This window comes from Halichoerus grypus, chromosome 4 (assembly GCF_964656455.1).
Source record: "Halichoerus grypus chromosome 4, mHalGry1.hap1.1, whole genome shotgun sequence".
In the NCBI taxonomy this organism is placed as follows: domain Eukaryota; kingdom Metazoa; phylum Chordata; class Mammalia; order Carnivora; family Phocidae; genus Halichoerus; species Halichoerus grypus.
This window is the reverse complement of record NC_135715.1, coordinates 185,665,636-185,680,363: the sequence shown is the minus strand read 5'-3', so window position 1 is coordinate 185,680,363 and position 14,728 is coordinate 185,665,636. Positions and strand designations below refer to the sequence as shown.

Genomic DNA, 14,728 nt, shown 5'->3' with positions numbered 1-14,728 from the left:
CCTGGCTGTGTGGACATCTTGATTTGGGACTTCTGGCCCCCAGAACTGTGAGAGGATACACGTCTGGTGTTTTAAGCCATCCGGTTTATGCTCATTTGTTACTCCAGCCGTAGGAAGCATTGATATAATGAATTCTTTCTGTACGTCATTCGTATTCCTCACATCTCCACGGAAAGTAACGGACATCAACGAGACAAGCAAACATGCTGGACTCGGAAGCTTTCCTTCTGGTGAAAGGATAGTACATATACATTCAGGGGCTTTAGAGCTGCATGCAATGGGAGGATGACACCATTTCCAGATGCCCTGACACTGGGTGGCTGGTCCATCTGCAAGTTCTGCCCCTTTGAGCCTCCCCAAGCTGCAGGAGTGAGCTGGGAGTCCCAGATGTTCTGCATCTTGGGTTTTTCCTGTTGTTGTTAAAACTCTTCGCCATTAGCAACATAAGATCTCACCCACAGCATTTCACTGTGTTGAGGTGCCGCAAGTCATTCAGCTGGGCGCTGCATTTAGGTTTCTGTTCACCAAGCTGGGGGACGCCCTTGCTGACCCTCACGCACCTGCGTGGTTGCATCCGTGGGAAAGTCCCCAGGGCGCACGGCTATGTGCCCCACGGCTGTGGCTCCCACCCTCCAAAGAAGCCCCACCGACTCGCCTCTTCTGTTCTCATCTCCTGCCCATGAAGCAGGAGGGGCTGTATTTACAAATGCACATCCTATCAAATGGAGCCCAGTCCTTCCCTGACAAAGCCAGTGCTCTTCCAAAGGAAACAAAGCCTCGTCAGGGCTCCGGACTCCCTTCGACAGCTTGGTACCCGACTGCCTCACTTTTACCCTTACCTGACCTAATGTAAACAGAGCCTCCACAGTCCATTAGACTCCTTCGATCCTGGAGACACGCTAAGGACTGTGACAGGCTATAGGCCTTGACCATGGCCAGAGGCAAGGGGCGGGTAGTGGTGGCACCCTGGCCCAGCCTCCTTGGGTCATCTCCCTTCTTTCACCCCTACCCCCTATAGTCCATTCTCCATTATGCAGCCAGAGTGAAGACAGAAGGTCATATATTAAAACAAGTCAAACTGAGTCACTTCCTTGCTCCAGGACTCTCCCAGCTCATGCAGGCGAAAATCCCACACCCTTGCTTACAAAGCTCCCACAACTGGGCCTCTGGCAGTCCTCTAACCTCAGCTGAAGCCCTATGACGGACAGCAGAGCACACAGGTGCTGTACTCCAGCCTGGGGCCCTGGAAATTCTTCAAAAGGTGAGGAAGACCAGGGCCCGTGACTGAGGAGACCAGTGCCCAGGGTGAGATGAGGAGGGCAGGGCTGGGGCAGCGATGGGGAGGCACTTCCTGCTTCTAGTCACTCCTACAAGGCTCAGGCCACCTGCACGCACATCCTTTCCCTTCTCAAGTCACTGTCCTCGCTGGCCGATCGTTGAGAGACTGGCTCCCAGCCTTCTGCTCCAACCATAACCTGACTAATTTGAGGAGATGTCAGAGTCCATGTGACTGACCCAGTCAACCACAGCTTCAGAATTCCAGGAGCTCCTTTTAATGCCAGTGGCCTCCACTCCTGTGTGCTCTGCTGTCCGTCAGAGGGCTTCAGTGCGACTGGCCCCCACTCCCGTGCAATTGCTCCTCCCTTCAGAAACCTTACACTCCAACATTCCACCTGTTCACTGACGTGCCTTCTGATCGTGGTTTCGTGAGACCCTGTGGGCCCTTGACACGGCCACACTCTCCTGGCCACTCGGCAGCTCCCTCCTGCCTCACGCCCTTCCCTAGCTCACCAGTGGGTGGTAACCAGGGGCTCCCAGAGCTGGCTGAGCATCAGAGTCAGCGGGGAGCTCTCGGAGCTCAGATTATGGCCCCATCTAGGCCGTGTGACCCCAAAGGCCTCTTGGATGCTCAGACTGACCACTCAATCCATCCTGACACACTCCTCCATTCTGTTTTCCAGAGCACTACATTCTCCTGGTGCTGCTCAAGCCTCTCTGTTCACTTTCTGTCCTTCTCCGAGGCCCCTCTTCTTGCCCCCGCTCCTGACATCTGGTCCGCCTCTCTGTCCTCAGCCCCTCACTCTCTCCCCCTCCGCCCTTCGCTTCGTCAGGCAACCTCACGTGTGTGCTGACAACTTCCAAATCCGCTGCGCTCTTCTCTTCTACAAGATAAGGCGCACAAAATTCAGGAGCTGGACAGGGAGATGATTACCACTAAAGAAGGGCGCACCTTAGATGCTAGGAAGGCTCCGGGCACGTGCCCTCTAGTTTTATTTGAATCTCTTTCTGTTCACCAGCAGCTCTGGGACAGGGGGCTAGGACCGCAGCGCACTTCAGGGCCCTGCAGGCAAACTGGTCAACACAGAACTTCCCATAAACACAGTATGGTAACAGACCAGACCAGACCATTATGTGTCATTGCAAAGGCTCAATGCATCAATGGCCCGTCTCTCCTTTGCACGTCTCCCTCGCCCTCTCAGGTGGTACTTACTCCCAAGTACTCCGTGGTCAGAAGCTTCTCGCCTGAGAGCTCTCCGAGCTGGGGCTGGATCAGCTCATCTTTGTCCAGATCAGCTTCCATAGTGTCATAGTCCTCCTGTTTCAAAGGACACGTGGGGTGAGTGCCCTGGACCCCCGGCCACGCACTCCCAGAGAGCTGGCTCCCCAAGTGGGCACCCTCCATGGAATGAGGAGGCCTTTGCCCAAAGCCAGCAACTGGTGCATTTGCACTTCAAAGGGCTTTGGGGGCAGTCTGTCCTCTGCTTATAACCTCTCCATGAAGATGAAAGGGAAAATGCCAGCCCCCCTCTTTCAGAAGCTGGGCACCTAGGGAGCACTTCCATGACCGCAGGTGTGGGAAGGTTCAATAAGACACCCAGCAGTCTCTCCTAGCCACAGTTCTCAGAATTTCCCTCTGTGAGGTCCAGGTACCACACGAACAGCCAAGTCAGTCCATCAGTAACTATCACGTGCCTTCATACGCACAGGGCTTATGGGGCACATAAAACTTGTTCTTCTCTAATAGTTTATAGTCACCAAAAAGAGAAGAGCTGTTTTGCTTTTGGGAAGATGGACTGGATATGCTTTTCCTTATTCCTTCCACTAAATACAACCCCAAACACTGGACGTTATATATATAACATAAACAAAAGAGACCCTGAAAGATGGAGAGAAGGAGCAGACTGGTTAGGTCCCTGCAGACGCAAGGAATGAAAGGTGCTGAGTCCCCTGGGTTTCCGTTGTTCCTTACAGATTCCACACTTGGAGCTGAAGAAGCCAGCAAGCCAGCAAGGTGAATGGTGAAGACGAAAACCCCCCCCCAAAGCCTGCTCTCTCTAGCCAGAGGACCAGGAAAGGGATAGCCTAGCAGGAGAGAAGTTTTAGAAAATAACCAAACACCACAGAGAATACCATCACAACCACACCAGCAAGGGCCTCAGGGAGCCCAGGCTTCTACCCACACTGGGCTGTCATCAGGCACCCCCACATCCCCAGCTGGGGGGATATAAGAGCAAGCAGGGAGGGGGGATTTCATCTAATGCGGTGCCCACCCCCAGGTGAGAGTGGAGACCACGTGGAGAGCCTAGCCTTTCACTTGACGGTAACGAGCTATCCCCCGCTCCATGCTCTGATGGTGTCAGAGGAGGTCTGGTGGAGATTCAAGGCCTTCACCACTGCCCCCCCGTACCCCTGTGCTGTCAGGCGGGGCAACGTGGGCAACACTAATGAGGCGCTCCTACCTGTTCTGGTTAGGGAGATACTAGTGGAGGCCTAGAAGGGATCCGGACCTCCCACGCTGCCGTGCAGTAGCAAGGGCTCTCCTCCCATCCGCCACCACCAATGGGTGTCAACAGAGGTTGAGTGTAAGTCCGGGACTTCTACTCACACCTGGCAGTAATGAGGAGAAGCCCCTGCTCCCCCTGTCAGAGCAGTGTCGCAGCAGCCAGCTAAGACAGAAGGCTTAAATTAGATCAAAAGTCTTTTTTTTTTTTTAAGATTTTATTTATTTATTTGCCAGAGAGAGAGCGAGAGAGTGTGAGAGCACAAGCAGGGGGGAGCGGCAGGTAGAGGGAGAAGCAGGCTCCCTGCTGAGCAAGGAGCCTGACATGGGACTCGATCCCAGGACCCTGGGATCATGACCTGAGCTGAAGGCAGATGCTCAACTGACTGAGCCGCCCAAGTGTCCCTAGATCAAACGTCTTATAATACTCAAAATATCTGGGTTTAAATAAAAAAATACTCATCATACCAGGAACCAGGGAGCTGTCAAACTGAACAGAAAGAGACAATCAGTAGATGCCAACATCAAGATAACAGAGTTGCTAGAATCATCTGACACAGATTTTAAAGCAGTCATCACAAAAAGGCTTCAATGAGCAATTACAAACATTCTTGAAACAAATGAAAAAAATAGAAAGTCTCCAGAACTTTCTGGAGAAAGAAAAATGACAAAATAAACCCAAAGCAAGCAAAAGGAAGGAAATAATAAAGAGCAGAGCAGATATCAATGAAAAAGAAAGCAGAAAAACAGTAGAGAAAATTAGTCAAACAAAACGCTGATTCTTTGAAAAGATTAATAAAAATGTCAAGTCTCAAGCAAGATCAACAAAGAAGGTAAAAGACACAAATTACCAATGTCAGGAATGAAACAGAAGATATTACTACAGATCCTGCCGATATCAAATCCTAGGATAAGGGATTACTATGAATAACTCCACACACATAGGTTTGACAACTTAGATCAAAACACAAATTATCACAAGCCTCTCAATATGAAATTGTGATATAGGACTATTCAAGTAATCTTAAAATTATGATTATGAAGGAAATTGCTTCATAAAATTTCATAAAAATTCCCTGAAAAGAAATCTCCAGGCCCACATGGTCTCCCTGGAGATTTCTATCAAGCTTTTAAAGAGTCTGGGCTGTCATCAGGCACCAAGTCTATATGTCTTCAAGAAAACAAAACAGGAAGAATACTTCTTAATTCATTTTATAACGTTTTTATGTTACCAAAACCAAACAAAGACAGTATCATAAAAAGAAAAATACAGACCAATGTCCTTCATGAATAAAGATGCAAAAATCCTTAATAATCAAGTTAAAAGAAAAGGGAAAAAAATCCTTAACAAAACCTTAACAAACAGAATAGAGGAACAGATCAATATGTTAAAAGAATTATATGCCATGACCAAGTAGGGTTTGTTCTGTCAATGCAAGTTTGGTTCAATATCTAAAATTTAAACACTGTAATCCATAAGATTAACAGGTTTGTGAAGAAGAAAAATCACATGAACATATAAATGGATGAAAAAAAAAGACAAAATTCAACAATATTCATGACAAAAATAGGAACAGAGGGGTACTTGATAAAGAGCCTATAGCTAATATTATGCTTAATGATGAAAGACTGGATGCTTTCCTCCTAAGACTGGGAACAAGGCAGGGATTCCTGCTTTGACCATTTTTTTTTTCTTTCACCATTCTTTTCAACATAGTGCTAGAGGTTCTAGCCAGAGCAATAAAGCAAGGAAAAAAAAAAAAAAAGGAAATAAAAAGCATATAGATTAGAGAGGAAGAAATAGAACTGTCTCTATTTGCAGATGCCATGATTGTCTATGTAGAAAATCCCAAGGAATCAACCCCTCGAAAATCCTAGAACTAAGTGGGTTCAGCAAGGTCACAGGATACAAGATAAATATACAGAAATCAATTTCTATATACTAGTGATGAACTTAAATTAAGACACTGAAATGAAAAATACAACATCATTTACAATTGTTCACAAAAAATAAAAAATAAAATACTTAGGTGTCAACCTAGCAAAATATGTATAGGATTTGTATGCCGAGAACTATAAAACACTAACGAAAGAAACTGAAAATCTAAATAAATGAAAAGACACACCTTGTTCATGAATTGGAAGACTCAACAGAGTTAAGATGTCAGTTCTGTTCAAAGTGATATATGAATTTAATGTAATTTCTATCAAAATACCAGCAAGATTCTTCTGTAGATATATACAAAATTATCCTAAAATTTATATGGAAAGGGCAAAGGGACTAGAATAGCTAAGAAAATTTTGAAAAAGAATAAGGTGGGAAGAATCAGTATACCCAATTTCAAGACTTATTATATAGCTACAGGTTTAAAGACTGGGTGGGATTGGCAAGAGGGACAGACATATAGATCAATAGAACAGAACAGAGAACCTCAAAGCAGATGTACACGAATATGCCCACCTGATTTTTGACTAAGGTGCAAAAGCAATTCAATGAAGGACTGCCTCTTTGATAAATGATACTAGAGCATTTGGACATGATAGGGAAAAAAAATGGACCTCACTCTCATTCTCATGCTTTATCTAAAAAGTAATTCAAAATGGATCATGGACTTAAATGTAATAGTATCCAATTGTTAGAAAAAATAGGAGAAAATCTTCAGGATCCATGGGTAGGCAAAGAGTTCTTATACTTGACACCAAAAGCACAATCCATAAAAGGAAAAAATATGATAAATTGGATTTTACTGAAATTTTAAAATCTTTTGCTGAAAGACCCTGTGAAGGGGACAAAAAGCTAGTGACTGGGAGAAAATATCTAGAAACCACATATTTGACAAAGGACTAGTATCTAAATAATAGAACACATAAAACATTCTCAAAACTCAACATAAAGAGCCCAAACAATCCAATTAGAAAATGGGCAAAGGACATGAAGAGACTAAAGAGGATCTATGGGTGGCAAATAAGCACATACGAATGTTCAACATCATTAGGCATCTGGAGAATGTACATTCAAACCACACTGAGGTGTCACTCCACATCTGTCGGAATGGCCAACATCAGAAACGCTGATGAAGATGCAGAGAAACTGGATCACTCCTACGTTGCTGGTGGGAACGCAAAACTAGTTATAGCCACTCTGGAAAACAGTTTGGTAGTTTCCTCAAAGGCTAAGCCTACAAGTATATACGACCCAGCAGTTGCACTCTTGGGCATTTATCCCAGAGAAAGGGAAACTTACCGTCACATGAACATCTGTACATGAATGCTTACGGCAGCTTTCCTTGTACTGACTCAAAACAGGGAACGAGAGATTAAATGAGCCATGGTACCTCCAGAGAGGAGGTTCTGATACACACAGAACTGGGGCATCTCCAGTGACTTATGTTGTGGGAAACAAGCCATTCCTCATGGTTATAACCTGTATGATTCCATTTACATGACATTCTTGAAATGACAAAACTGGAAATGGAGAACAGATCGGTGGTTGCCAGGGGTTACAGAGGAAATGGGGGTGGGAGGGAAGTGGGTGTGGCTATAAAAGGGACCCTGGTGGTCCTGGAAATCCTCTGGATCCTGGATGTCTCAATGTTCACGTTCTGGCTGTGATATTATATTATGGTTTTGCAAGATGTTACCCCTGGATGGAACTGGGTAACGGGGGGACCTGCAGTCCTCTTTCCCACTCTCTGCCACACTTCAGAGATGACGTTGTCCTTTGAGGTTAAATTATAAAGATCAATACGAAACAGACCAGCCCTTCACCTGACAGGAACTAAGGAAAGACTGTGTCTATGAGGGGAGCTGGCCGGCTATGGAAGTGAGAAAGAGGGAGGACGGGGCCCCAAGGAAGCTGGCAGGCCAAGTGCGGGTCCCGCCCTCAGGGTGTAGGGGTGCCCCAGGCCTGGTGCCAATGGTCCCTGAGATCATCTAACCAATCCTTCCCCTGATTCTTTGCCCACTCAACAACCTGTAATTTGGCTCCTCTAAACTTGCCAACAGGAAGAGAGAGCTCTATTCTGCAAACACGTGTACCCTGTCCCTGTTTTCAAACTAACTTCTCGTCATTCTGGATGCCCCAGTTGTTTGTGAATTTGATTTGAGTCAGTTTCCAAGGGATCTGAAGGCTCACATTCCTGTGGGGCCTGCCTCTGGGCAGGGCTGGTGCAGGGTGGACAGGCTGTCTCTCCAAGCTCTCTTTAGCACACAGAGGGATAATGCCATCTGCCATCACTAGGCAGTGTCACTCAGGATGGGCTGTCTTAAGAAAAGAGGGTTTAGGGGCACCTGGGTGGCTCAGTCGGTTAAGCGTCTGCCTTCGGCTTGGGTCATGATCCCAGGGTCCTGGGATCGAGCCCCGCGTCGGGCTCCCTGCTCCGTGGGAGGCCTGCTTCTCCCTCTCCCACTCCCACTCCCCCTGCTTGTGTTCCCTCTCTTGCTGTCTCCTTCTCTGTCAAATAAATAAATAAAATCTTAAAAAAAAAAAAAAAGAAAAGGGGTTTGGCTTATGGCCCCCAAAGGAGACCGAGAGGCAGGTCCCAGACCAGCACAGAGCCTTCTTTAACCATCAGCGCTGTCTTACTCGGGGCATGGGCAGCTGAGCAGATGTTCCTCTGACCACAGGCCCACTGAGGAACCCACCTTCCGTTGATTTCCACGGTACTCTGCGTGGCTCCGTGGGGACTCCTTTTACTATGCTATTCTGTGTGGTGTGGAGACTGAGCCTGAGAGGAGTGACCAGTCCACAGTGACAGGCTGGCCTAGAGGCCAGGAGTCTAGACTTAAAGCTGGGGGCAGCCCCTTTCTGCCCAGATCTTTCTGACTCAGCCACTTGGGACCTGCAGAGAAGCCTTTGTCTAGAGAGGCCGTGGCTGAACGGACTGGGTCTTCTGAGGCCCGAGGGTCCTCACACAGGGCTGAGATGGAGCTCAACAGGGCATAGAGCAAAGAGCAGAGCCGCAGCGGCATTCCAGAACCCTCGGTCTCATCCCTCTCCTTCCTGTCCCGTCCAATTCCAAACGGAGAGTCCACTCTTGCCCTGCTAGAACACCAGGTCTCATGCGCAGTGTAAACCCCAGTCCTGACTCATTTTCCACGGTCAGGGCGGCTGCCTTCTCCTCCTCGTGCTTCGCTGAGGCTGCAGCTCAGCCAAGGGCTAGGGTAGCCGCCATCCTGAAATTTCACTCGGGGCTCCTTCAAGGTAATGCTATCTGCGAGGCCCTACCTGAGGTCAGCTCTGGGACAGCTAGGTACGAGTTATGGTGCGGCCATGGCTTAGCGTTTAGTTTACTAAAATGCCAACATCTTAGTGATCAAATAGTGTGTACATGATTGGATTATTTTAGGAAAGCGACTGCTCTCTGTGAACAAAAGCGGCAGGCTCTGTGGTCAGAGCGAGTGGCAGGGAGCTCTGCGCAGCGGGGTAGTATTTCAACCCTTTTCCAGGGGCTGAAGCCTTGGAGGCACAGGCGGGAAATGGGCATATAAAGCACAGTTTCACGGAGGGACTGGTGATACACCACTTCCATGCCAGGGTGGAATATGAAACGTTAAGAAACTAAACAAACGTCCACATTCCATTTCGATGAAAAAATAAATGGCCCATGGCTCACCTCAGCCAATGTTAGCCAGAGTTCTCTCTTTACCCTGGACAACAAGCACCTCTGTAAGACACTCGAAAATCAACCTATATACACACTAGCAAGCGCTGCTCATCGCAAGATAAGCTTGATTTATTAACTTGTTCCAAAGCTAGTAAGAGGTTCACTGAAATATTTATTCAATATTCTTTTTTAGTTAAAACATGTTGAAGCTGGGTTTTTTTTTTTCCTTTTTCTGTTTTAAAGATTTTATTTATTTGACACAGAGAGAGAGAGAGAGAGAGAGAAGAGCAGGGGGAGAGGGAGAAACAGGCCCCCCGCAGAGCAGAGAGCCCGATGCGGGACTCGATCCCAGGACCCCGGGATCACGACCCGAGTCAAAGGCAGACGCCCAACCGACTGAGCCACCCAGGCGCCCCTGGTTTTTTTTTTTATTACAACTACTTTATAGTTAAATTCATTGATAATGGATAGGCCCTCCCTAACCTCCAAAAACACAGGACGCTTTCTGCATTTGGTCTCTAATATATACAACCGTTAATGAAAGGGAACTCGAGTCGCAGCGCATCATGGGAGTATGGGGCCAGAGGAAGCACCAGGGCACCACGGCCCACCTACTGACCACCTGGAGAATTGGCTTCCTCTGTCACAGCTGTCCATGGCAGCATGTGGACAGATACTCTGGTGCTTGCAGGAAGATTACGCTGGTGCACAATGCACGAAGGCAGGAACACGGACGTGAAAAATCATTATTCAATTGACAGTTCTGGGTTAAGAAAGTTCTGTACTGAGGCTGGCATTCGGAATGACAGGGGTCTTGTCAGTGTGTCTCAGTTTCTCCATTCGGCGGATGAGATCATCTTGCTGCCTCCTTGAAAATCATGACTTCCTGACTGAGGACATTTCTTAAGTTCTCTGATTTTGAAAAACCACATACTGCATTGACATAGACAAGTCACAGCCCTGGTTTTCCTAAGAAACACTAATATCAGTGGAAGGGAAATGGAGGCACGTTAAGACTTCTGAAATGTAAAGAGCAAAAGTAAAACGAGCTGTACTCGTTGAGGTGGAAAATGCAATGTAACAAAGAGAAGCGAGGGCTTAATTCAATACTATTCAATCTGCTTCTAGCAGCACTTGGGAAACTGTGCAGAGGGAGGCTTGGGAAGGCAGAGGAAAGCACTAGATGCGGTGGGAAATGTAAGCAGAGAGCCTACCAGAAATGATGATTGCTGATAGCGGGGCACTAGCTCCATCCACTGTGAACGCTGGTGCCAAGTGGATTAAAACCACTGAGGATGTAGAAGAATTTTCTGAAATGGACAAACCTAGGAGGCATTCCCTGACAACCAGAGTTTATGCCGTCCACCTGGGCAAGAGGCAACTACTTTCCATTCGTTTCACAGGTTTGGCTGGGAAGAATTTTACTCGCCCCGCACACTCAAGTGCAAGTGCAAGCGTTTGAGGGTGGTGGCCCCCAGGGCCAGAAGGCACCGTGTGAAAACAGCACCAGCCACCCTGACTTTCCCCCTCTGCTTATGAATTCCAAACGAAACATATTTTGAAATCTACTCTGTGAAGCAAAGAGGTGATGGATAAGGAAATGGTTCAAGAAGAAATGCCTCATAAGGGCGGGTTTTAAATACCATTGCTGGGAGGAATTTTAGTAAAATTACTGGTCTTTATGTACTCGAGCAGAATGTATCAGATTACCAAAGGTACAGCTCGGCGATAACTGTTTACTTCCAGAAATTAAGAATGCCTCGTAAAAAAGGCACTTGAGCCGAGATGAATTTAGATGTTCTAATACGAAGCTTCCCCGAAGCAGCTCGGTGATCTTATGACACTACAAGATTCTTAACTGGAGGCTTTAGATACATAATACTCCAGACAAACCAGATTCTAAGCAATTGGCCTGAAAACAAAACGAAGGTTGACCACTAAATGCATTTGAAAACTCAGATTCTTCCAGATATAATGTGGAGAGCAGAATGTATTCAAGTGGTTTTACATACGACAAGTGAAAGTATTGAGTGTGTTTTCCACTTGAAATAATTACCAGACTTCTACCAGCGGTTTAAATTTGAGACACTTTCTCGGAACACTGAATTGTAAATCTCACCCATTGTAAAAATAAGGGAAAAACACTCCACATGGGAGAGAAAGGGTGGACCGAGGTGACCAGGCAGGCAGTTTAATCAATAGATTTCCCCATGGAATGGATCCTTTCCACTTCTGCAGCTCTGAGCGTTTGCCCAGGATTGCAGATGCAGGCAGGTCCTGGATCCTGGAGGACTCATCGTGATGCTGAGAAGTTGTTCTAGACAGCTACTTCCTCATTCACAGAAGGCATGCTGGGGTAATGACAGCTGGTCTAACCACCAGCCCAGTTCATAACTAACCACATGATAGAAACCAGTGAAACCCCCACACCCTTTACTTCCCTGATTCTTTTATTTTTTCTTTTAAGATTTTATTTATATGACACAGACAGAGAGCAGGGGGAGCAGCAGAGGGAGAGGGAGAAGCAGGCTGAACAGGGAGCCTAATGTGGGGCTCGATCCCAGGAGCCGAAGGCAGACGCTTAACTGACCAAGCCACCCAGGCGCCCCTTCCCTGATTCAATTCATTGCTTTAGCTTCTCAGTTTGCTTGCTTATACTTTTTCTGAAGTCTAAGTGAAGATACATGGAGAAGATGGCACAGTTGCTCTGTCAGAAGCAAGCTTACTACAATGCAGAATACACAGAATCAGAAGAGACCGGGAGGCTTCACAGGACCAGAAGTCAAAGACAGTAGCCAACAGCACAGCGGGGTCCAGAGACCACGCCTTACACAGACAAGAGGACTCGGGTAACCTGAACCGTGGTTCCTTCTAAACAGGGGTCCTGTGAGTGTGCTCAGGAGCTGGCGGGCTCAGGGGAACAACAGACCCCGGGACCAAGCCTGCGTGTGCCCCCCAAGCAGGAGTGAGCAGGGGCAGGGCTAGCTAACAAGGAACCACCACCCGAGAAGTGGAAACCGTGCCCCTGACATAGCAAAGGTATTTTCTTATGAGCCAGCAAGAACGTCATAAGGGAAAGTATTATTCAATAAACCACATATGTTCTGGACATTTAGATGGACCTCAAAGTCCTCACAGAATCTAGATGAAGGAGATCTGAAAAGTGAGCCTCTTGTGTTTCTCAAATCCCCAGGGTGGGGTGGGGATGGAGGGCAGGAATCTGAATTCATTCGGTTTTTCAGGAAAACTCTCATGGGCCCACTGTTACTGGAAATCTGCACTGCCAACAGCCTCCTTCCCTTCCTTTACCCACTGAGGGTGCCCAACTTCTCTTCTCCTTGCTCTCTAAGACCCCAGCTCCGCCCTGGCCACCCCCTCACTGGGCCCAGTTCCATCTCTGGCCAGGAAACATGGGAGGAACCTCTACTCTAGAAGACTCTGGATTGCTCCAGTCTAGCCTGGCTCTGGATTACGATGATGTTAAAACCAGCTCACATGCACTGAATCTGCACTAGCATTTTACAGCGATTATGTCATTTGATCCTTGCAACCACCTGGGGGAAATGGGTATTTATATTCCTACTTTCTAGATGAGGACGCTGAGGCCTAGAGAGTTTAACCAACTCGCCCAAGGCCACACGGCTGGTAAGTGTGGGGCAGGACTCAAACCCAACCACTTCCTTGGTAGTTAGATTCAGCCAATCACTGTCCAACAGTCGGCAAGGGTCTGTCATTTCTCAGGGTCTCTGGGGGAGTACAGAGAGGCTTCTGTGCTTGGCCCCACCTGTTCCCCATCACCTTGGACTTGGAATGAGGATATGGGCAGCACACGTGACAGGAGACAAGAATTTGACCCAAGACCCCAGTGAGCTGCAACAGTAAACCGACCTGCCAAGGAGCTATCTATCGAAGTAAGATAGCGTCCTAGCCTTGGCTTTAACACCCACCCCTCCCCACCTGCCCCAGCTTTATTTATTCTGCAGTAGATTTATTCTGCACAGTTCCAGGAGGAGGAGCAAGTTGATACTAACTGGACAGAAAGGACAAAGAGGAAACTATAATTTTTGTGTGTGTCCATTATGTGCCATAGATTAACTCTTTAATCTCACAATGGTTCCGTAATGATTATTTATCCTTCTTTTTTTAGATGAAGAAATAAAGCTAGTAATGTGAAAGATAAGATAAAGGTAGGGGCACCTGGGTGGCTCAGTTAGTTGAGCGTCCGACTCTTGGTTTCGGTTCAGGTTGTGATCTCGCCATTGTGAGATGGAGCCCCGGGTCAGGCTCTGCGCTCAGCACGGAGTCCGTTTCAGATAGTTTCTCCCTCTGCCCCTTCCCCCGCTCACGCTCTCTCCCTCTCATAGATAAATAAATAAAATCTTAAAAAAAAAAAAGATAGACTGGGGTCTCACTGAGTGGGGCTTTGAACGCCACCATTAGCCACTTAATTTTACTAGATGATGGGGAGCACAGAAATTTTTTTTTTTTAGATTTTATTTATTTATTTGACAGAGGGACACAGCTAGAGGGGGAACACAAGCAGGGGGAGTGGGAGAGGGAAAAGCAGGCTTCCCGCGGAGCAGGGAGCCTGATGCGGGGCTCGATCCCAGGACCCTGGGATCATGACCTGAGCCGAAGGCAGATGCTTTAACAACTGAGCCACCCAGGCGCCCCCAGAAATGTTTTTTAAAAGGGAAAGTGTAAATGGGCTCAGCCACCCTGGCGAGCACGAGGACAGGAGCTGGTAAAGATGAGACCCTTCTGTACCCCCAGGATGCGGCAGGCCCAGGCTTGGTGTGTACGTGAGAGAAGCATTTACGTGTGTGAGGAAGCTCCTCGCTGCACCGTGTTAAACACAGCGACGACTTGCTGTCCCTCGGGAAAGGACTGGATCCAGGCCATACGGCAGTTGAACGGATGAGCTAGGGCAGCATGTACTGGTGTGAATAAATCTCTTAACACATTACATGAAATGGAAAAAGCGAGTTGGTAAATGATTCACAGCGTACTATGCCATTTAAGTAAAATTAAAAGCCATAAAACAATAGCGTATTTGTTTATGGAAACATAACGATATTATAAAAAGTACAGAATCTTCCATGAAATTTTGTACACCAGTTTCGGGACAGTGGTTGATGCTAGGGAGGAAGGGAGGGGTGGAGGCTGAAGGGACAGAGTCACAGCTGTCTGTTATATTATTTTCTGTACTTTCGGGAAAGATTAAAATGTTCCCCAATTTGAAATGAAGCGCTCATGTCCCTGCGTGCCGCAAGTCCTGCTGTCGGAAGACGGTCTGGTGGCCACATGCCGGACAGGCTGGGAAGGAAAGAGACCGGGCAGT

The 14,728-nt window shown here is 47.4% G+C and overlaps 1 protein-coding gene across 5 annotated transcripts in view; it reads right to left on the bottom strand.

The window, feature by feature from the left end:
- ARMC9 (armadillo repeat containing 9) overlaps positions 1-14,728 on the bottom strand; it is a 151,632-nt gene that overhangs the window by 29,443 nt on the left and 107,461 nt on the right. For 4 of the 5 annotated variants that reach the window (XM_036110120.2, XM_078071451.1, XM_036110119.2 and 1 more), the window contains exon 20: positions 2,492-2,596. The exons of the other annotated variant lie outside the window; for it this stretch is intronic. In XM_036110120.2, the coding sequence (XP_035966013.2) occupies positions 2,492-2,596 (105 nt within the window). The remainder of the gene's footprint in view (positions 1-2,491; positions 2,597-14,728) is intronic. 5 annotated transcript variants of the gene reach the window in all.